The 24,186-nt window shown below is 35.4% G+C and overlaps 1 protein-coding gene across 8 annotated transcripts in view; it reads right to left on the bottom strand.

Annotated features, from left to right (window-relative positions):
* Window positions 1–24,186, bottom strand: part of SLC9C1 (solute carrier family 9 member C1) — a 146,918-nt gene that overhangs the window by 106,336 nt on the left and 16,396 nt on the right. For 7 of the 8 annotated variants that reach the window (XM_033211311.1, XM_033211312.1, XM_033211314.1 and 4 more), the window contains exons 5-10: window positions 23,371–23,536; window positions 20,587–20,715; window positions 15,610–15,771; window positions 11,943–12,042; window positions 9,907–10,050; window positions 8,628–8,802 (exon numbers count right to left, since the gene is read on the bottom strand). In XM_033211311.1, coding sequence (XP_033067202.1) covers window positions 8,628–8,802; window positions 9,907–10,050; window positions 11,943–12,042; window positions 15,610–15,771; window positions 20,587–20,715; window positions 23,371–23,536 — 876 coding nt within the window. The remainder of the gene's footprint in view (window positions 1–8,627; window positions 8,803–9,906; window positions 10,051–11,942; window positions 12,043–15,609; window positions 15,772–20,586; window positions 20,716–23,370; window positions 23,537–24,186) is intronic. The other variant, XM_033211317.1, reaches the window with a different exon arrangement.

The following is a 24,186-nucleotide window of genomic DNA, read 5'->3' as shown; positions in this document are numbered from 1 at the left end:
ATCCACACATATCAATAATAACCTTGACTGTAAATGGGCTAAATATCCCATTTAAAAGATGGAGAGCAGCAAGCTGGATAAAGAACCAAGAGCCAATGGTGTGCTGTCTTTAAGAGACCCTTCTCATCTGCAGTGACACCCATAAGCTCAAAATAAAATATTTTCCAAGCAAATGGAAAACCAAAAAAAGCAGGAGTTAAACAATCATATTTGCAGACAAAACAGACTTTAAAACAGCAAAGTTTTTAAAAACACAAAGAAGGGCATTACACAATGGTAAAGGGTTCAATTCAATAAGAAGACCTAACTATACTAAATATTAATGCACCAAACAGAGGAGCACTGAGATTCATAAAGCAAGTTCTTAGAGACCTACAAAGAGACTTATACTCCCACACAATAATAGTGGGAGACTTCCACACTCCACGGACAGTAGTAAACATATCGTTAAGGCAGAAAATGAACACAGATATTCAGGATCTGAACTCAGCATTGGACCAAATGGATCTTATGGACCTCTATAGAACTCTCCATCAAAAAACAACAGAATATACATTCTTCTCATCACCACATGGTAAATAGTCTAAAATCAACCACACAATCAAACATAAAACAATCCTCAGCAAATGCAACAGAGCAAAATCACACTGTAAACACTTCTAGATCACAGCACAATAAAAACAGAAATTAAGGCTAAAAAATTACTCAGAACCACCCAATTATATGGAAATTAAACAACCTGCTTCTTAATGAGTTTTTGGGTAAATAAAACTCATAATAAATAATAAAATAAAGGCAGAAATCAAGAAGTTCTTCAAAACTAATAGGAACAAAAAGACAACATACCAGAATTTCTGGGACACAGCTAAGGCAATGTCAAGAGAGAAATTTATATCACTAAATGCCTGCATCAAAAAGAAAGATCTCAAGTTAACAACCTAAAATCACAACCAAAAGAACTAGAGAAGCAAGAGTAAACTAACCCCAAAGCTAGCAGAAGATAAGAAATAAGCAAAATCGGAGCTGAACTGAGAAGATCAAAACACACAAAAAAAATTATTCAAAAGATCAATGAATCCAGTGGTTCTTTTTATTTTTGAAAAAATTACTAAGACAGATAAGCTGCTAGCTAGACTAATAAGGAAGAAAAGAGAACATTCAAATAAGCACAATTAGAAATGACAAAGGGTACACTACCACTGACCCCACAAAAATACAAATAACCATCACAGACTACTATGAACACCCCTATGCACACAAACTGGAAAACCTAGAAGAGATGGATAAGTTCCTAGACACATGCATCTTTCCAAGCCTCAACCAAGAAGAAAGTGTTTCCCTGAACAGGCCAGTAATGAGTTCCCAAATTGAATCAGTAACAAATAAACCAACCAAAAAAAGTCATGGACCAGACAAATTCACAGCCTAACTCTACCAGATACACAAAGAAGAGTTGGTACCATTTCTACTTAAACTATTCCAAAAAACCAAGGAGGAAAAACTCCCTCCCAAATCATTCTATGAAGCTAGCATCATCCTAATATCAAAACCTGGCAGAGAAACAAAAAAAAGAAAACTTGAGGCCAATAGTCTTGATGAACATTGATGCAAAAATCCTCAACAAAATACTAGTAAACCGAAATCCAGCAGCACATGAAAAAGCTAATCCACCACAATCAAGTAGTCTTGATTGGGATGCAAGGTTGGTTCAATATATGCAAATAAATACATGTGATTGATCAGAACAGAAGTTAAGACAAATTATATGAAGATCACCAGAGATGCAGAAAAGACTTCAATAAAATTCAACAATTCTTCCTGTTAAAAACTGTCAATATACTAGGTATCAAAGGACCATACCTCAAAATAATAAGAGTCCTTTATGACAAACCCACAGCCAGTATCATACTGAGTAGGCGAAGGCTGGATGCATTCTTTTTGAACACTGGCACAAGACAAGGATGCCCTCTCTCACCAGTCCTACTCATTATAGTATTGGAAGTCCTGGACAGATCAATTAGGCAAGAGAAAGAAATACAGTGCATCCAAATAGGAAAAGAAGAAGTCAAATTATCCTTATTGGCAGAAGACATGATTCTGTATCTAGAAAACCTCATAGTTGGCCCAAAGGCTCCATCAACCGGTAAACAGCTTCAGCAAAGTTTCAGGATATAAAATCATCATACAAAATTCATCAGCATTCTTATGCACCACCAACAATCAAGCCAAGAGCCAAATCAGGAATGCAGTCCCATTCATAATTGCTCAAATAATACCTAAGAATATAGCTAACCAGTGTGGTAAAAAATCTCTACAACGAGAATTACAAAATACTGCCGAGTGAAATCAGAGATGACACAAACAAATGGAAAATAATCCATGTTCATGGATAGGAAGAATCAATATAATTAAAATGGCCATACTGCCTCAAAGAATTTACAAATTCAATGCTATTCCTATCAAACTAACAATGACATTCACAGAACTAGAAAAATCTATTTTAAAATTCATATGGAACCAAAAAGAGCTCAAATAGCCAAGGTATACTAAGCAGAAAGAACAAAGTTGGAGGCATCACATTACCCGACTTCAAAATGTCCAACAGGGCTACAGTAATCAAAACTGTATGGGTGCTGGTACAAAAACAGACATGTATACCAACAGAGTAGAAGAGAGGGTCCAGAAATAAAGCTGCACACCTACAACCATCTTATCTTTGACAAGGCTGTCAAAAAGAAGCAATAGGGAAAGGACTCCCTATTCAATAAATGGTTTTGGAATAACTAGCTAGCCATATACAGAAGGTTGAAACTGGACCCCTTCCTTACACTACTTAAAAAAAATCAACTCAAGATAGATTAAAAACTTAAATGTAAGACTCAAAACTATAAAAACTCTGGAAGACAACCTAGGCAATACCATGTTAGACATACTGACAAAGATTTCATGACAAAGATGCCAAAAGCAATCACAACAAGAGCAAAACTTTTTAAAATTGATCTCATTAAACTGTGCAGAAGTAAGAGCTTCTGCACAGTAAAAGAAACTATCAACAGAGTAAATATAAAACCTATAGAATGGGAGAAAATATTTGCCAACTATGCATCTGACAAAAGTCTAATATGCAGCATTTATAAAGAACTTAAACAAATTTACAAGAAAACAAACAACCTCATTAAAAGTGGGTAAAGGACATGAGCAGACACTTTTCAAAAGAAGACATACATGAAACTAACAAGCATACTTTAAAAAACTCAGTATCATTGATCATTAGACTCAAGCAAATCAAAACCGTAATGAGATACCATCTCACACCAGTCAGAATAGCTCTTATTAAAAAGTGAAGAAATAACAAATGCTGGCAAGATTGCAGAGAAAACTGAACACTTATACAGCTAGTGGGAGTATAAGTTAGTACAATCGTTGTGGAAAGCAGTGTGGCAATTTTTCAAAGAGCTAAAATCAGAATTACCATTTGACCCAGCAATCCCATTCCTGTGTATATACCCAAAGGAATATAAATTGTTCTACCATAAAGACACATGCATGCCTATGCTCATTGCAGCATTGTTCACAAATAGCAAAGATATGGAATTAACGTAAATGACCACCATGGCAGATTGGATAAAGAAAATGTACATATATACCACAGAATATATATTAGTCCATTCTCACATTGCTATCAAGAACTACCTGAGATTGGGTGTTTTTTGTTTGTTTGGGTTTTTTGTTTTGTTTTGTTTTTGTTTTTGAGATGGAGTCTCACTCTGTCGCCCAGACTGGAGTGCAACAGTGCAATCTCGGCTCACTGCAACCTCCGCCTTCAGGGTTCAAGAGATTCTCATGTATCAGCCTCCTGTGTATCTGGGATTACAGGTGGGCACCACCACACAGGCTAATTTTTGTATTTTTAGTAGAGACAGGGTTTCACCATGTTGGCCGGGCTGGTCTCAAACTCCTAACCTCAAGTGATCCACCCACTTCAGCCTCCCGAAGTGCTGAGATTACAGTCATGAGCCACCACACCCGGCCAGACTGGGTAATTTATAAAGAAGAAAAGTTTAATTGGTTCATGGTTCTGCAGGGTATACAGGAAGCATGGCTGGGGAGGACTCAGGAAACTTACAATCATGGCAGAAAGCAAAGGGGAAAAGCAGGCAAAATCTTCACATGGCAGAGCAGGAGAGAGAGAGAGTGAAAGGGGAAGTGCTACACATTTTTAAACAACCAGATCTCATGAGAACTCGCTCACTACCATGACAACAGTAAGGGGGAAATCCTTCCCCATGATCCAGTCACCAGGTTCCTCCCCTAACATTGGGAATTACAATTCAACATGAGATTTGGGTGGGGACACAGCCAAACTACATCAGAATATTATGCAGCCACATCAAAGAACAAGATCATGTCCTTTGTAGGAGCGTGAACAAAGCTGGAGGCCATTATCTTTAGTAAACTAACGCAGGAACAGAAAACTAAATACTGGGTGTTCTTATAAGTGGGAGCTAAATGATGAGAATATATGGACACAAAGAAGGGAACAACAGATCGTGGAGACTACTTGAAGGTGGAGGATGGAAGAAGGGAGAGGATCAGAAAAAATAACTATTGGGTACTAAGCTTAGTACCTGGGTGATGAAATATTCTGTACAACAAACCCCTGTGACATGAGTTTACCTATGTAGCAAATCTGCACATGTTCCCTTGAACCTGAAATAAAAGGTTTTCTAAAAACACAAAAACAAACAAACAAAACAACAACAACAAAAACAAAAACACAAAAGCAAAAAACAAAAACCAAGACCATGTCCTTGTGTCCTCTGCAGCAACACGGATGGAGGTGGAGGTCATTATCCTAAGTGAACTAACACAAGAACAGAAAGCCAAGTACCATATATCACACTTATAAGTGGGAGCTAAACATTGAGTACATATGGACACAAGGAAGAAAACAGCAGACACTGGGCTTACTTGAGAGTGGAGGTTGGGAGGAAGTTGAGAATGGAAAAAATATCTATCAGGTACTATGTTTATTTCCTGGGTGAAATAATCTGTACAGCAAACTTCCATGACACGCAATTTACCCATATAACAAACCAGAACATGTACCCCTGAACCTAAAATAAAAGTTTTTAAAAAAGAAAAAGTAGACACTTTCACATTGTTCCAAATCTTAAAGGGAAAAGTCTTTCACTATTAATTATGTTGTTCCTATAGACTTTTTACAGATGTTCTCTATCAACATTAGAAAATTCCCTTCTATTCTTATGTTTTGAAGTTTTTGTCATGAATGAATTTTACATTTTGTAAAATGCTTTTTCTGCATCAATTGATATAATTTCCATAAATATCATTTGGATCCTATTGGTCGATGATGATTTCAATTCTTTCCTATCTTTGCTGATTTTCTGTCTAGTTGTTCTATAATTTGTTGAGTTATATACAGAAGTATTAAAATGTCCAATTATAATTTATCTATTTCTCCCTTTAGGTTTATCAGTTTTTGCTTCATATACTTTCTCACTCTTGTAGAACATATTAACTTAGAACTTATTTTTTTTTCTTCTGCACAGTCCAATCTGCCATTAAGCTGATAACAAAAATTTTTAGTTTGGATATTTCCTATTTCTAGAATTGTTCTTTAGATTTTTTTATAGTTTCAATTTCTTCACTGAAATACCCCATATCTTCATTTCTTATATCCATTTTTTCTTTAGATTCTTGAGTATATTTTTAAAAGTTTTGCTAGTTCCAACATCTGTGTCATCTTTGGGTGGCTGTTTCTATTGAACAATTTTTTCTCTTAGTAATAGACCACATTTTCCTGCTTCTTCATATGCACAGTAATATTTGATTTTAGGCTATGTATTATGGATGTTACATTGTTGAGAGTCTTGATTACACTGTCTTCCTGTAAAGAGTTTCGTTTTGTGTCAGGCAGTTAATTTACTGGCAGATCATATTATCCTTCTAAGGTATGATTCTAGTCTTTCTTCAAATAGGTCTAAAATACACATTTCTTTAGGGCATAATTCTTTTTTCTTTTTTTTTCTTTTTTTTTGAGATGGAGTCTCACTCTGTCGTCCAGGCTGGAGTGCAGTGGCGCAATCTCTGCTCACTGCAAGCTCTGACTCCTGGGTTCGTGCCATTCTCCTGCCTCAGCCTCCCGAGTAGCTGAGACTACAGGCACCCGCCACCACGCCCTGCTATTTTTTTGTATTTTTAGTAGAGACAGGGTTTCACCATGTTGGCCAGGATGGTCTCGATCTCTTGACCTCATGATCCACCCACCTCGGCCTCCCAAAGTGCTAGGATTACAGGCGTGAGCCACCACGCCTGGCCTAGGACATAATTCTTATTTCTAAGACATGGTCCTTCTGGATTCAAAACTTAACCTATGTGGTTTTCAGTGAGGTTTATACACTATGGCTAGTCAGAACTCCAGTATCTGCCAGAGCTGTGTGGCCTTTACAATATCCATTCAGCCAAAAGCTCCCAAGCAGCTCTTTTCTGCTGCTCCTCCTCCAAAATCTCTGCTTATTATGATTAGTATTGAAATAATGATCCAAGGAAATTTAAATTTCTGGTGCTCCTTTTTCTATACAATTCTTCCCTCCATGATACCCTGCCTCCTCAAATTCTAGCTACGTAGGTAGCCCTAACCTCTCATACACGTGTTTTCCACCCAGTAAGTTTACTGCACCCTGTTTGGCCCTCACGTCTCTGTGCCACATTTTTGAAGAAAGATCAGAGTGAATGTGAATTCTCCTTATATGTTCTGTTTCTTGAAGGATCTAACCAGGCAATGTCCCTTATCTAATACCCCAAATCAGTTGCTTCATATATTTTAAACATTTTTGTAGTTGTTTACTATGGAAAGTAAGTCTGATATCCACTATTCATCACAGTAAAGACTAGAATTTCACAGACATTGATATTTTTTCTAAAAGTTCCTAAATCAATCTAAAGCGCATTGCATTCTAGGTAAAAGACCACTCAATTAGATAGTTTAAAATTAATAAGAGCTAACACATATAACAGTCATATAATACAATATACCAGGCTTATTTAATCTTCACTGCAATTTTGTGAGGTAATTACCAATACTGTACAATCACACAGATGGGAGGCTGGGGCACTGTGACTTTCCCAATATAACATAACTTATAAGTAGTAGAGACAGAATTAAAAAGGCAATAAGTCTTTGATGTTAGTATTTTTAACCCTTTACTGTAATGTCTCTGGGTAAGTATTAAGTTAACTGTAAGGCTCCGCTAGATTAAATTGAGAAAAGGAGTGCTACTTTCTTCTCAAGGAGTTACTTCTAGTGAGAATATTTTACTAAATGATTTTATCTACTAAAATTTTATTTCAAAACACTACTGCAGAGTATATCATCACTATAATTTCATCATCAGAGCTTGTATTTATTGTACAATTGCTGTATGCTAAACAATGTGCCAAGCGTTTTATGTACATTTTTTGTTTCTCATAATAATGCTTTGTGAGGGTAGTGTGCTAGGCTGGCTCTTACTAGCTCATGAGAGCTAATCATTCAATTTCAGGAAGTTTGTGAGCTGACTGATGTTCTGTTGGTGGAAGTGATTATACAACAGAAATGGACAAATACTGCAAATTAGGGCTTCCTCTCACCTCAACACTTAAGTTACTTGTTAAATATTTACCAGCAAACCCTTGATACTATTAAGTCTGTTTTGGAGTAAGGAAACTGATACTTGAGGTGAGGTGGGAATTAAAAACTTGCTGATGTCCACGCAGCAAATAGCAGCTAAGCTAAAAATTTCAGAACCTAGATCTGTGCACAAGGGTAGCCATCACACTGATCAGGTGTATGGTGATGATACTGATCTTGATTATTTGCGTGTGTAGAAATAGATAGAAGGGAGAGGTCATACAATATTGGATAATTTTGATTTTAAAGGCAGTTTAAAGATTAGTTTTCTAAATATTTGGACTGAATATTATTTAAGTAGACACATGATGATTATCTTGCCACTTCTCTTTATACACTTGGAATTTTTGTTTAAAAAAATCCAGATGATAAAAGCATCAGATGCTCTGTGATATCTGCATAGAAATTTTCTTATAGAGATCCTTGTAATTATCTTGCCCAGACATATGGTAGAAGAAGAATTATGCCCAGAATTTTCTGCTAAGCAGAGCTTGAGGGTACTGTTTAGAGTGCTTTACCTGACAATTAAAATGTTTTGGCTCATAGCATTACTAAATGAGGCCTCAGAAAGTTACAGAAGGCAACAGGGCCAATCATAAGAAAGTTTCCATTTCTCTTGAGTGCAATAAATAATTAAAACATTATCGAGTGCACATTTTGTATCAGATACTATTTTAAATGATTGATAAGTTTGAATTACTTTGATCTTTGTAATAAACCTATTTTTAGGGTATGAAGAAACTTAGGAATTCCTAAACTAGAATGGGGTGAAGGAAAGTTGCCAGTTGTTCCTCCTCTCCCCAATCTTGCCATTATAGCTAAATCACTCCTACATCCCAAGTGAAGTTGAGCTACCTCACTACAAAAAATATATTTTATATACACAGCAATAGTTGTATACAATATTCAAATAAGAAAATACAGCTTTCTTTACTTGAGATTTTTCTTTGTCAGATCCAAAATAAAGATCAGAGTAGGCAAGCAGAAGGGCCATGTTTATATTAGGCATCCCTTTCGTTTCACTCCAGACCATTATGAATACCCAGCGCCAGCTGAACTCATGACCAACTCGAGACAAAACAGGGCTCATTAACAGAAGGGTCAGAAGTCTAAAAGACAAAGCAATTTTTAGAAAGTTATTCTTTCATAGGCGTTTCTTTCCATTTCTTTCTACTCTACTCTAATCTACTCCCTGTAGAATTCGTAACTCTCAAACAAATGAGACATCTTTCACACACTGTTGACATGACACCAAAGAAAGGCAGCAGGTATTCCATAGAGAGACATGCCAAGAGAATGGTATTCTTTGTTTCTTTCTATTAGGTAAGTAGCATAGTAACTTTACATCATCCTTGAGTGATGCTCCTTCAGGAGGAAAAAAAAAAAGTTCAAGATGTGTTGTGCATAAATTCTGAATCCCCACCCCAAATAAAAACAAACCTAATGAATAAGAAGTGAGAAAATGCTCTCTGTTTCTTTTTGTTTATAGATTTTAATCTTGCTGAATTGGTCCAATATTTGCCAGATTTTTTTTCCCCTCAGTCATATATCATTCCTATGTTTTACACTAATTTGATCTGATAATTTGGGAAATAATTTTGTTTTAGTTGGCACTAGCTGCCTTGACTTCAACAATTCAACTAGATGGAAGCAGAATGTCAACCATTTGAGTGATGGAGATTAAAGAACTACGAGACTCTAATTATGATGGTTTTTCCCACTCTATGCTATCTCCTTTTCAGCTACATGAACAGACTTTTTTCTACCTCTTAACAGTGGAAAAAGAAACTACAAAAATTATTTGAGAAAAAAAGACGTTTACAAAGAGGGCTTCCCTATGATTTTTAAAAAGCAATTTCTAACTGTAGTTTTTAATTAATAGAAAATTGTTTGCTATATAATATTGAGCAAAAACAAGATTTTTATTTATAAGAGGTACTTAATTTCATGAAATGTCATTACAAAAACATTGGACAAAATATGTTAAATGTTAATTGTGTTTGTTTCTAATTAAAAATAAACAGAGTTTGCATTGCTTTGAAATTTAGTTAAAAGCCAAAAAAAAAAATGACTAAGCATTTATTTGCTGATGATCCTTGGAAAGTCTGAGTCAATTTTTCAATCTAAGGTACAAAATCTTTGTGTTATTTAAAAGATGATCTTTAAACTTACTCAATTATCTATAAATAGAAAAATTTTAATGATATTCTTACCTTAAAACAACCAGTGTGAAGTAGATATTTAATGAATAGTATATATCAACAAATTTTATATACAAATATGTATGTGCAGGAATTAGAAGTCCAGATAAAGTAAACACCATGAGAAAAGCAACACGTGATAGAAAATTCCAGAATCTGCATTATTCAGAAAAAATTAAAAATATTTATAATTGATTAATTTGACATCTTGATTACAGGGTTTATCTATGTGAATCATTGTGCTAATAATTATCAAAATATGAATAAAACATTTACAAACAACTTTTGACTTTTAGCTGAAAATGATGAAAAGTTATTAAATTATTTTACACAAAAGAAATGACCTGGATAAAGAGGAATTGAAAATATGGGATAGGTGAGGGTCAGTAAAAGATGACAGAATCAATGCATTTTAGTCTCAGTATGGTTGCAGAATTGTTAGAATTTAGGTACTAGAGGGCATAGAGTGAAAAGGTGGGAGATGGTACACCTTCTCTGTTTAAGAGTTAACATGGACCTGTTACAGGTTGTTTTGAGATGTTAGTAGAATTTAACACTATTATCTTAGATTTCCACTATCTTCAAGAGTAGAAGTTGGTACGTGCCGTATTTTAGACAGTAAGATTCTTGCAACTGTGTTTATGAAGTAGTTATTTGTACAACTGTGGGAGTGGGTGGTGAAAGAGGAGTGGTGGACATACTTATACAAGGAGAGAAGATACAGGAATTGGAAGGAGAGGGAGTAAAGGATTAACTGTATGAATATTGACATCACTAAGAATGGTGATAGAGTAATATTGGAGAGTCACAGTGAGACAGGAACTAAAATCTTCACAAAATGGAGAATGTGAGTTAGAAGTCTATAGATAATCACAACCAAGAGGCAGATGGTATATTCTGATGGCACGGGCTTCTAAATTGGATTCTTTTAAGGAAGTGGGAGATAGAATGGTTTAGAAATCAATATGAGGTACAGAGAGATCACCTATTTCAATTGTAGGCTCAATAGTACTAGGAACGCAGGCAAGAAAGACATCACAACTTACAAGGAATGAAGAATAAAGATAAGTAATATATTTGAAGATCCAGCTTACAGTTTGAGCAAGAAGGAGAGGAAAACCTTCAGAATAATTCCCCATGTATATAGCTAACACTTGTGTAGCATTTTAAATTATTCCCTCAGCTGTGGTCCATTTAATTTTGCCTAAGTGTACGTACAATTGACTTCCATTGTAATTGGCATGGAATTTTATCGAAGTGCTCCAGAATCCTATAAGACCCTATATCTTTTAAACTTCTTACATCAGAATTAATTCTGTCTTCTATAACGTTGTCCCAAAACTCTAAAAATCATGGTTTACTTTCAGGGTCTTTGTTAACACATATGTTGTCATTGTGTGGTTCAGGTCAAGTTTCCACTCTACGTATCGAAGCATTACAGAAAGTGCTCTCCCTTTTGGCTGATAACTACTCACCCCTCAGCTGAGTGCCCTTGAGCAAGGCACAATTTGCACTTTTCCACCCTTAGTCTTGCTTACATTTAGTTTGGTCATACTTTCTTTTATAACACTGCTAATCCTCTTCAAATGCCCCAGCTTACTCTTCTGATTTGCTTTACACAGCACCTCATTGTCCTTAAAATACTAATCTTTAGATTATTTTTTTGCATTAAGTTCAACTTAAACTGAATTTTAAAATATTGAGTTAAAATATTAAAATATTACTTCTCGATTACTGCACTTTTGGAACCCTCTTACTAGTTGGTACAAGATTTTACATGGGAAATTATTGAGGAGATAATCAGAGACTTGAGGAATTAGTGGGGAAAGAGAACCAACTTGGACTCAAGGTAAGGTTACGAATTTGCTTTAAATTGGAGGATTCAAAGACACTGGCAAGAAAAAATAAAATCTAGGAAAGGTTTTTAGTTGGGTAGTTTTCAAGTCTTTGCAAATCTTACTTTGGCCATGTAGATGTAGATACTGTTACTATTATAATATTATACATTCCAGTGTATGAAATAAAGTGAAAATATGCTAGCCACTTACTCAAGAAGAAGTGCTTCAACTCCTGCTTTAAAACTTGTAGAATTTAAAAGAAGTCCCACAATGGCCAGAGTAAATATTCCTGACATTCCAATTAACTCACCTATTTTTAAAAAGAAATAAAGTATTAATTTAACATCAGCAGCAGCACAAATTTTACCCGAGTTAAAAGTATCAGATGTTGTGACAGTACTGTGACTTTTATAGAGAGGCAACTTCACTTGATTTCAGCTGAAAAATATTGCAAATTATTACCACCACCCCATGTCCTTTTTCTTCCTCCAACTTATATCCAATTGTATTGTAAAGCCTACTGCAGACATCTTTGCATGGCTTCACATACCCCATTGAGGCTAGAGCACACTTTAGAGGTCTGGTTGTTTCAGATGGGTTCTGGAGGGTTGAAATGAAAATCAACTGATGATTTCTTTGTGAACTTGCCCACAACTTATACCTCCTTCTTAGCAGACATAGTTCTAGTTAATAAGTAAAAACTGAAATATTTGTTTTTAATACTAAAGAATATTGTGGATATTCTACTTTTATCGTATATTAAATTGCCATTCATACTTCGACTAGTTTTGTGCCCTTTGTGTTTCTTTGACTTACTTTGTGTTCCTGTGTTACAACAGTTGTATTTTAATTACTGTAGACCTATTAAATGTTTTAATACCTATCTGGTAGAGAAAGTTCACCACTTAAAAAAATTGTTTTGCCTATTCTCACACATTAATTTTTCTAGATGAATTTTGAAATTGTCATGAAATTTTGGATAGGCACAGTGACTCATAATTCCAGCACTTTGGGAGGCTGATGTGGGATGATTGCTTGAACCCAGGGGTTTGAGACTGGCCTAGGCAACATAATGTGACCCTGTCTCTACAAAAAATTTTAAAAATTGGCTTGGCTTGGTGGCACATGCCTGTAGTCCCAGCTACTTAGGAGGCTGAGGTGGGAGGATTTCTTAAACCCAGGAGGTTGAGGCTGCAGTGAGCCATTATCATGCCACTGTACTCCAGAGCCTGGGCAACAGAACAAGACTCTTGTTTCTAAGAGAGAGAGAGAGGGCCAAGCGCAGTGGCTCACACCTGTAATCCCACCACTTTGGGAGGCCGAGGCAGGTGGATCACGAGGTCAGGAGATCGAGACCATCCTGGCTAACATGATGAAACCCCATCTCTACTAAAAATACAAAAATTAGCCAGGCTTGGTGGCAGGTGCTTGTAGTCCCAGCTACTTGGGAGGCTGAGGCAGGAGAATGGTGTGAACCCGGGAGGCAGAGCTTGCAGTGAGCAGAGATTAAGCCACTGCACTCCAGCCTGGGCGACAGAAGGAGACTCCACCAAAAAAAAAAAAAAAAAAAAAGAAAAGTAAAAAGAAAAAGAGAGAGAGAGAAGGAAATTTTAAAACTAAAACAATTTCTATCATTGTTTGATTTGGATTGTAATAAAGTTTAATTTAGTGAAATTAATGCCATTATTACATTATTGAGTTTTCCCTTCTAAAATGGAAAATTACAAGTTTTCTATTTTTTATTTTAATCCTGGCTGAAAATGGTAGCAAAGGCAGAGTCACTGTTGAATCATGAAAGAAGAAGAAATCACGGACATAGGTTCTTTGAAATAATCAAGCCCTGGATTAGGTATTATAACTTGTTAGGTGATGGTGAAGTCAGGAAAATATTTATAATGACTATCTTGAAGGTACTAAATATAAACACAAAGCCAGGTCACTGGGAAAGTCTTTTTACATTAAATTTATATTTACTTTGTACCTTGTTTTAATGAAATTCTGTCCTGGCAGGTTTCTTCCTAAAATGTTTATTGAGACATCTTGACTCTAAAAGTTTTAAATTATTTCCTTGGGTATAACCTTTAATCTAGAAATTAGGGTTACTTATTAAAAATAATGTTAGATGAAATTATATTTGTTGGATTTTCTTTTAGGAATTTAAGTAGACACACGAACACTAGTACATGAGGAACCTACCTGAATTAACTGATCATTCTCTCACTGTCTGTTAATTCATTAGCTTGATTCTATAACCCTCAGTATATTATAATTGAATTTAACCCACTGATTAATTCATTAGAAATCCTCAAGGTCCTCTGGTCTGCCTTTTCCTCTTCAGAGGGAAAATGATAAATTCCCATTACTCTAAGTTTTTCTATGCTTCAATTTATTTAAATTTTATATTTCCTAATAACTTTTATAATTTTCTATGTTTAGATCCAAACTATTTGTTAAGTTTATTCATTGATATTTTATAACTCTTTACCAGTATATAAAGAATCCAATTTTCTTATTTTCTAGTTAGTTATTGCTGTCTGATAAAAATACCATCAACTGTTTGGATAACTTATATCAAGCTATTAAAGGGTCTTGCTGACTTTGTTTACCCATTAATTCTGTTGAATTTTCTATATGATATAAAATGTTGTGATTAATCTACCCATTTTTTCCTTTTAAAATATGTATAAATGTTTCTCCTTATCACATTAGCTAGAGCTTTCAGAATTATTTTTAATCATGGATGTGAGAATATACACCATTGTTGTATTCCTAAATGTAACAGGGACATAGTGCAGGTGAGGTAACTAGGTATTATCGTGCATGTCAATTCCGAATCGTAAGAAGGGCTGTCTGAAGAGCTGAATTAAATGTTATTCTGAGGCTGTGTCAGGAAACAATGGTATGACTAATTATCAATAGCTACCATATTTTTGTGAGGAGGTGATTGTGGGACATGAATTAATTGATTAATAATATTGATAGATTTTCCAACATTTAGCTTTACTTGATATGTAACTTCTATTTTGATTGCCTTTCTGATCTAAGAGTTACCAAGACAAAATATCTAATTTACAGGTTGAAACTGCCCCCCTCCACCCTTTCGTTAGAGAGACGGCTTCTCTCTTTGTTGCCCAGGCTGGAGTGCGATCATAGCTCACTGCAGCCTCAAATTCCTGGGCTCAAGTGATCCTCCCGCCTCAGCCTCCTGAGGAGCTGGGACTATAGACACGTGCCACCACATCTAGCTAGTTTTAAACATTTTTGGAGACATGGGGTCCCATTATCTTCCCCAGACTAGTTTCAAAATCCTAGGCTCAAGTGATCCTCCTACCTCAGCCTCCCAAGGTGCTAGGATTATAGGCATAAGCCACTATGCCTGGTAGGAACCCTCTTTTTGTAGTTCATATTTAATTTAATTGCATCATGGTTGAACAATGTTTGAAATTTTATTGAAACGTTCTTCGATTTAATTTCTGCAAGTTGTCTACATGTATATGTAAAGGATATGCATTCTGTTTTGGGAGGTAAAACTATATATCTTATAAACCAAACTTCTAAGATATTTAAATATTTTTATAGCCATAATTATTTGTTGTTCAATTAGTCATGAAATTCTCTGGGAAAGGCATAATTTCTGTATGATAGTTTTGTCAAATTCTTTTTTCTTTTATAATAGTATTTGCTAATATTGGTACATTGTTTTCTGTTGTATAGATATTCATATTTTTAATCTCTTTTGATAGATTATTTTAGTAAAAATATTCTGTCTAGATCAGTTGAATGTTTTTACTAGCTTTTTCCTGGTATGCACTTTTCATATATTTTTATTTTGAGGTTTTCCATGTTATTTTATTATAGGCATAGGCCCCTCACTTACAAATATAAAAGATGAGATACAGAATTGAAAAGATGAGACTTATATGATTGACATCATCACAAAAAACAGTTGACATCCAAAATTGAATCAGTTTTGAACTTAGAATTCCAAACAAGGAACTTGCTATAATATTTGAAAAAATTTCACCCACGATGTGTTGAGCTACAAGAAAGGGGAGTAAATAAGAAGTAGTTAATAGAACTTGCCCTTAATTTTAATTGATATTCTGGGTTAATTTTCCTTTTTGTCATTATCTTTAAAATTAGCTAATTGCCGCAATGAACATGAGAGTGCAGATATCCCTGTGACATATTGATTTCAATTCCTTTGGATATATACCCAGAAATAGGATTACTGGATCATATAGTAGAGTTCTACTTTTAGTTTTTTGAGGAACTTCCACATAGTTTTCCATAATAGCTGTACTAATTTACATTCCCACCAACAGTGTACAAGAGTTTCCTTTTCTCTGCAATCTTACTAACACTTCTCTTTTATCTTTTTGATAAAAGACATTCTAACAGATGTGAAGTAATATCTCATTATGGTTTTCATTTGCTTTTCCCTAATGATTAGTGAGGCTGAACATTTCTTAATGTACCTGTTGACTGCCGGGTACTGTAGCTCATGACTACAATCCTAGCACTTATAATCCCTCGGGAGGCTGAGGTGGGCAGATCACTTGAGGTCAGGAGTTTGAGACCAACCTGGCCAACATGGCGAAATCTCATCTTCATTAAAAATACAAAACTCAGCTGGGTGTGGTGCCACATGCCTGTAATCCCAGCTACTTGGGAGGCTGAGGCATGAGAACAGCTTGGTGGAGGTTGTAGTGAGCCGAGATCACACCACTGCACTCCAGCCTGGGCAACAGAGCAAGACTCTGTCTTGAAAAAAAAAAAAAAAGCACCTGTTGACCATTTATATGTCTTTTTTTGATGTCTGTCTGTTCTTAGCCTATTTTTTTAATTGGGTTATTTATGTCCCAGATATGGGGTCAACCGAAGTGTCCATCAATGAATGAATAAAGAAAATATGGTATACATACACAATGAAATAGTATTCATCCTTAAAAAAGAAGGAAGTCTTGTTATTTACAACAAGATGGATGAACCTAGAGGATATTATGCTAAGTGAAGTAAGACAGGCACAGAAAGAAAAATACCGCATGATCTTACTTATATGTAGAAACTAAAAAAGTTGAACTTTCAGAAATAGAGAGTAGAATAATTATTACCAGAGGCTGGGGATGTAGGGAGGAAGAGAATAGGGAACTGTTGATTATGAAGTGCAAAGTTTCCAAGAGAAAGCAGTACTAAGTTTTCAGATCTATTCCACAGCAAAGTGACTATAGTCAATAATAATATATTGGTATTTCAAAATAACTAAGAGAGTAAATTTCAAATCTCTCGTCATAAAAAATTATAGTTAAATGAGGTGATATTAATTAGCTTGATTCAATCATTCTACATTGTATACATATATCAAAGCCTCACATTGTACCCCTCAAATGTATACATTATGATTTGTCCATTAAAACTAATATTAATAAAAATAGCTCATTGCCTTTGGGGTAGTTGGACAATATTTTCTTGTTTCTGTGTTGAAAGAGTTTATTTTCAGCTGCTAAAAGCCACACTTAAGTTTGGAAAATTTGGTCAGTTTAGTTTAAGAGCTCCTTTTGGTCTCCATTAAGGAATTTATTCAATGCCTTTAATGTGTCAAACATGTAATAGATTTTAGAGATATATGAAGGAACAAGTAGGAAGTCCCTAAACTCATGGAAGTGATAATCTAGATCTAATGTAATACATACAGGAAATACAGAAAGAGGAATGTCTCTAGGCCTCAGCTGGGTGAATCTCCTGCATTATGTTGGCCTGTCAGAGTGACTGATGGCTTCCTTCTTTTTGAGCATTTCATATGTTTTAGCTTTTCAACCTGATAAACAATGTTGCAATGTGTATTTCTGTACATACATTTTTCTCTCTTGGGCTTCTCTGAGTACTTTTTAGGTTCCAAAAGTAAAATTAATGCGCCAAAATATATTTGCTTTTTGGTGTTATTACTTTTATGTTTTGCCTAATTACTTTCCACAGAGCAATGTCATGATGCCCTTCCCAGGAAAACAGGGAGCCGGAGGCCATCATGGGCTCATTTTCTGGAACTACACATGTCTCCAGGCCACATGAGCTCTAGGCACAGAGCTGGTCATGGCAATAATTTTGAGTCCAGAATCTCCTGTCACTGAAATATAGGATGAAGGCCAACTTTAGTGGCAGAAGCATACAGGAATCTGGAGTTAGAAGACCCCAGTTTGAAAGCTGCTTTTTCCTTTAAGAAAGGAAAATACATTTTAATAAGTAACATGTTTGCTGACTAGATTTGTTAAGCCAGGAAAAGTCTCAAAGCAAAGCCATTACTGCTTATACTGTTTTAAAATTTCTAGCACTTAAATTGGAAAGAGTAAGAACTCTGAGTGAAATAATCTTTCTTAATTTTTTCCTATTATAAAATATGTGCTAACTTCAAAGGTTAGTAACACTGTTTAAATAATTACAGAAGTTATAAAAACAATGGTTACTCTGAAAATTATTGATTCACAATTGTCAAATGAAATAGCAGTAAAGCTTATTAAGCATCTTTATTTCTTAAGGAAAATTTGTATTTCAAAGGTGTTCACGTTCGGAGAAAGTCCTAATGTCTAAGAAAGTAAGTTCATTGTTCTCTTTCTCCTACAGCAGAGTTTTTATTGTTGAAGTTATCACTCTTATTATTTTTAAGTGATTACTTACAGTTTTTCTTCTTCTGAAACATAAAAAAATAAAGTTCCATTCCATTGATTATTGTCAAAATTACAAGGCAAGCTCTATGGAGGCAATGGGACTTTGCCTATTGTGTTTATGGTTAAATCCTCAGGTCCTAGAATAGAAATTCTCACATAGTACATATTAATAAAGCATTGTTGAATCAGTGAATGAATGAACTTCCAGATCAGAACCTTTATTCTTCCTTTTCTTTTCCCTTCTCCCAAAGAGTACCAAAAAAGTTCCCCTGATTAGCCTGTAGATGTTATTTCTGATATGTTTCCCTGAAATTCCGTGGTCAGTATATAATATCGTAAATAAAGCCTGGTAGAACACTGAACCAGGTTTAGTAGGTGAACATGGATCCTCCTCAATGGCATGCAAGATTGTACTTCTTTAAGGTTTTTTAGTTCCCCCAAGGGTGGCCTTTGAGTTTTTAAAATGCTTCTGAATATAGAAATTTCTTTGTTGCTCAACTTAGTCAACTTCAGGAAGGTCATAGCTATAGGAGGTTTTAGGGTGAGCACTCTCTGAGTGCCATATTACATCACCTCCTTTTGCACCCTGGATTTTAGTAGAGGTTGTGTTTATGGTTGTTTGGCTTTCACACACATCACAGATGGTGAATCAGAAGTACCGAAAGACAATGTACCTTTCTGAGCTAATCTGAGGTTCCAGGTTCACCACAGATGCTCCAAGTTTCCGTGGGCTAGGCAAACTGACACCATACACAGAGCTTCACCTATCTGTTGCCCACAAGCCTCAAAGGCTGAAAGCAAATACCTCCTATGCCCAATTAGGGTAACTGTCCACCACCTGGATCAGCTCCTTTGAGGAAGGGGTGAGAGGAGTGGTGGTCCTCAGGATGATTCTTCTTGGGAAAGAATATTCTTCACTTCTGAGTTTTAGGATAAGGCAGGAATAGGAAAGAATAGAGGTACACAGGGTCCCTAGCTGCACAACAATGAAGCACTCTCTAGGGGCAGGGAAAACAATTGCAGCTAAAAATCTCCTCTTCTTGAGTAGTAGGAGAAGTAATTTAAGATATTCTTCATTGCTGAGGGGAGGCAGGGAGTAGAAGAATCCCACTACAGCAGAGTGAATTGTTTGATACCACACAGATCAATGGATTAGAATATGTTGTGGAGGCACCTCTTAAGCACACCTTTTCAACAGGAATGGAGGTAGTGGCAGAATGAGACAATGCTGCATAAGACCTTAGAACAAAGAAGACACCCAGTGTGTAGAATAGTACATCGTCGGTTTATCAAGGAGACTATAATCATTGCTTTTCCAAAACCAGTGCAAGTGCACCACAATAAAAAGCTAAATAAATTCTTAGTAATATTATGAAAATGCTTTGATTTCATAGACACCCTGAAAAGATCCTATGAACCCCTCTCCTCCACTAGCCAGGGATTCAGAGACTAAACGTTGAAAATGACTTTTCTAGGAGGAAGATACAGGGCTTTGACCAGAGAAGAGCACGTAAGATGCTTCTAGGGATGCTGGTAACATGAAATTTCTTCTCCTGATTAATAGTTATATAGCTGTATACTTTATAATCACTATTATATTATACATATGTCATTTATTTTATACACACACATACACATGATAAAGGGGAGAAAAGTACTTATGGTTTAGGGCTATCTGAAAGCGGTAAGTGAAACAGCTCATGGGCACTTTGCAATCCCTTTGCTTACAAGCACTATTCTCTGACCCTGTAGATGGCTAATAACGCATACTTCCTCCCTTATTTGACAGCTTTTTATGTTGCCTGCATGAGATATAGTCCCAGGGCAAACGGAAGAGAAGCTGCCTCCTCTCACTACTAGTGGATGCACTATTTGGTTTATCTTCTAAGCTCATCTTCAGCACATAAAAAAGAACATCTCTCATTCTGGTTGTCTGGCATTCTGGTTCAGCCCAGGCCTCTCCCATAAGCATCTTCATGAAGAGTCTCAACCCACTCTCACAACAAATATGTAACTAACATTAAATAAGTAATGGGTAGTAGTGCTTTGTAAAGAGTAAGTCACTAAACCAATACTCACTATTACATTCTTACAAATATAACTTATGGTAGGATATTACAAAATACACATCAGCTTTCAGAAAATACAGGATTCTGATGTTAAGAAAAAAATTTAAAAGAAAAGATCCTTACCTATGGTATGGTTCCTTTTATTTTGTTGTCCTTTGTCAAAATCCATAATACTAGTAAATGTAATTAATGATATAATAGAGGTCATCAGACTTTCTCCATTAATTAAACTGATGAGGCTTCTAGAAAGCCCTACATATGTTGAGGAGGAAAGATGTTTTATAAAGTGAGAAAAACATTAAATATTAAATGTTAAAGAATAAAATTTTCTTAGCAACTATAAGGATGGTCTTAGCTATGGATTTACTGCAAGTTAAGTTTAGACCATCATAATTGGCACTAAATTAATTAGGGTCCATTTTGTTTATGTAAGTGAGATAATTAAAATTCTCGTTCCTTGCTTCAAAGTACAGAGGAAAACATGAAATTTATTATTATTTTTAATTCAGTGAGTTGTTCTATATAAATACATGCATGATAAATCAGATACATTTAAGGCAAGACAGAAAATGATGATTGAAGAATAAAATAAAGTTACAAACCAAAGCTTTATAACATAACATAAGTATTAAGGCAATTGTTCACATAATCTAGCTAAGCTTAGAAATTGTCTGACTTTCTCATTCATTCTTCCCAATGGTTTTAGAAATCAATCTCCATGAATGGAGAGTTCCTGATATTATGCACTTCCATCCAAATTTTCCTCTATTTACGATGGCATTCTAAGTTTAAATGTCTATCAGTTGTCCTTTTTCTCTGCCCTTAAATGTGCATGTAGCGGTAAAGCTACAACTTTGAGCATCTATAGTGATTTTCTAAAACTCATAGGAGGAAATGTTATTATACAGTAAAAGTCTTTTCTGAGAATCAACCAGTCTGTAACCGCAATCACAACCTAACTACAATCAGTATGCTGATAGAAGAGAAGAAACACCAAGGCTGTTGCTGTGTGGCTCGATTGCCTTGGCCATCCCATACTTCACCTCTGCCTGTATCTAAGCCCTTCGCTGTAAGACTTAACAGTGTTTCTCACCAAAAAGATCTCGTTTGTTTTGTTATGAGACTCAATGAGAGCAGAAAATTTCTGCCTCCTCTCTGACTCCTGCCACTGCCATGGCAGCATTCCTCTGTAGGATTATAAGAGATACATGAAGGAAAGGTAGATCTTCCCAGTTGAGGCCATCCTGGATCACTTAGCCCACCAATGTCCACCAGCTGATTATAGACTCCTTAGTGAACCTAGCAAGATCAGCAGGACCCAGCCCATATCATTAGAACTGCTGGATTCATGAGAAATAATAAATAATTGTTGTTTTAAGCCACCACATTTGGAGTTGTTTATTACTCAGCAAAACCTAACTGATATTATTGTATAAATGGAACTATGGCAAAATGTAAATATTCAGAAATACATAGTAGATATAAGGGCATAGGAGGAGCCAAAGGCCCGTGAAAAGCTCAAGCCAGTGTGAATGTATTTATGTATTCTGGCAGTCTTGGGCAAATTTTTCATATATATATATGAAAAAATACATATATATGTGCACATATACACACACGCACACACACATATACATATATAAGTCTTTCTAAATCTTATAAATCTTGCTTTGTAAACTCAGGAACAATGCTGCCAAGAAGAAATTACTTTTAAAAATGTCTTCTGGAAAGATACAGGGGGGAGAGAAACAAAATTCTGAAAGTAATGGCAAGATGGACAAAATTTATGAAAATAACCCTGCAAGGTACGCTGAGTAAATTAAATTCAATTGTGGCAGGGTAGAAAATCAGTGGAATACTAGATTACAAGATAAGAAAGTTAGACAAGCGTGAAATCAGCTCTCAGGTATCATAAGAGTCTCTCAAATATAGAGGAGAAAAGGGTTGGCATTGACAGTCACAAGGAGGCAGGGATGTGGGCTGAGAGTGTGGGGAGGAAGACAAGAATTCAGGGTTGGGTGGTGGATGTTGGCATCTTCTTCTAAAGTGTCATCTCACTCTCTTAATGTCCTTTGTCTTGAAGGCTCGGTTCTCATTTATTCATATATTTACACTTGATGCCCTACTCTATTTCTACTTGCCTCAGATAGCTATTTCCTCTTTAACTGGTTACAAAGTGAAATTAAAATTGAAAAGAGTATGTGTGTTGTGTGTGTGCAAATGCATGCATGTGTGTGCCATATTAATATTCTATTTTAAAGCAATTTTTCTAGTTCTCATTATTAAAAAGTGATGAAAGGGGACAATAAAATTATTGTTTTTCTTGCATGAGGCTTTTTTTGTTTTTGTTTTTCTGGGCTAAATTGAGTTGGTATTTTACTTTTAAATATAGACTGATTTTTCTTAAAATAGTATATACTCAAAACACTGTATGATTGATGATTTTACCATTTTTTGACTTTTTAGGCTTTCAGTCTTGATAATGACAATGATGCCAAAGGCAAAATACTTTTTAAATAGAATTGTCCTAATGATTCTTTACAAAGGAAAAGAAATATTGGGCAACAGAAATGTCACGACAGTGTATATGCAATATTGTAATGTCCCAGAACTATTCTGTTGGCTCAAGGTAGAAGTATGTATAAAGTCAAGGGTTCTGAATGAATTCCCTCCCTTATTGCACAATTGGGTATAATGCTTTTTTTTGACACTAAATAAGCCCGTCACTGGCATTTCTTCTGCCCTAAGCATGACCTCCAAAATCTCTGCTTAATCCCCAACCCCCAATCCCTCACTACCTGACTTCTCATAGTGGAAAGCTACCAAAAACAAAAGATCTTAAAACAAATGCAAGTTCATTATGAAATATGATATTATAAATATAGAAAAAGAGAGCAATATACCCACCAAGGTCTCTTACAGCAGCTGCAGTTAGCATGGGATCCGAACTCACAAGGATAGCTGAAAATAATAACCATGGGGTGTGCTTCAAATGCAATTTATTTAAAGATGCCAGATACCAAAGAACTAAGATATAATTAACCAAAAGGCCGGGAATTGTAATTAAAAGTATCTGCAAAGAAATTTTACAATTAGAAAAATCAGACTGCTTTTGTAGTCCATTTTAAGAAGAAGATAATCAGGATTACTGGAGATACAGAATCAACCAACACCAACAGTACCCACCAGCAGACACAGGAGTGGGGCCATCTAGCTCACTCTGCTTCAGCTGACTTCCACTTGACCAAAGATGCAGGAGATGGTTTGGCAGAGCTCAGCTGAGACAACCCAAACCCCTTTTACGTCTGTTCTTTTTGATTTCATCTTTTAGTCATTTTTCTGAACTCCATGTGTCTGCATTTGGCTTAAAAGTATAAATTATTCTAATAAATTATTTGCTTCTAATGCAGTTTAGGTAATGGCCTATATTTATAAAACTGTTTTGATTACTTTGAAAGAAATGTACACCTTACTTATGATTTGGAGTGTTTTTTCTTGAGGTCTTTCCCTGATACAGTTCAAATCTCGCATGTTAAAAACTTCTTATGGTTTTTGAGTTAGAGTTTAGCTGCTTCTGTGTTTTCTTCTCTCCTTTTATTCTCTTAGATATGAATGTAGGAAGCTTTAGAACATAGGTATTTAAAACATGACTTTTAAAAACAATTTCCTTTTACTGGAGCTAATACACTTTCTCATAGCACTCTTGTAGTATTTCAGAGTTAA

Source organism: Trachypithecus francoisi, unplaced genomic scaffold (genome assembly GCF_009764315.1).
Source record: "Trachypithecus francoisi isolate TF-2019V2 unplaced genomic scaffold, Tfra_2.0 Lachesis_group0, whole genome shotgun sequence".
NCBI classification, from domain to species: domain Eukaryota; kingdom Metazoa; phylum Chordata; class Mammalia; order Primates; family Cercopithecidae; genus Trachypithecus; species Trachypithecus francoisi.
Note: the sequence above shows the minus strand (reverse complement) of the source record. Positions and strands in the feature narration are given on the sequence as shown.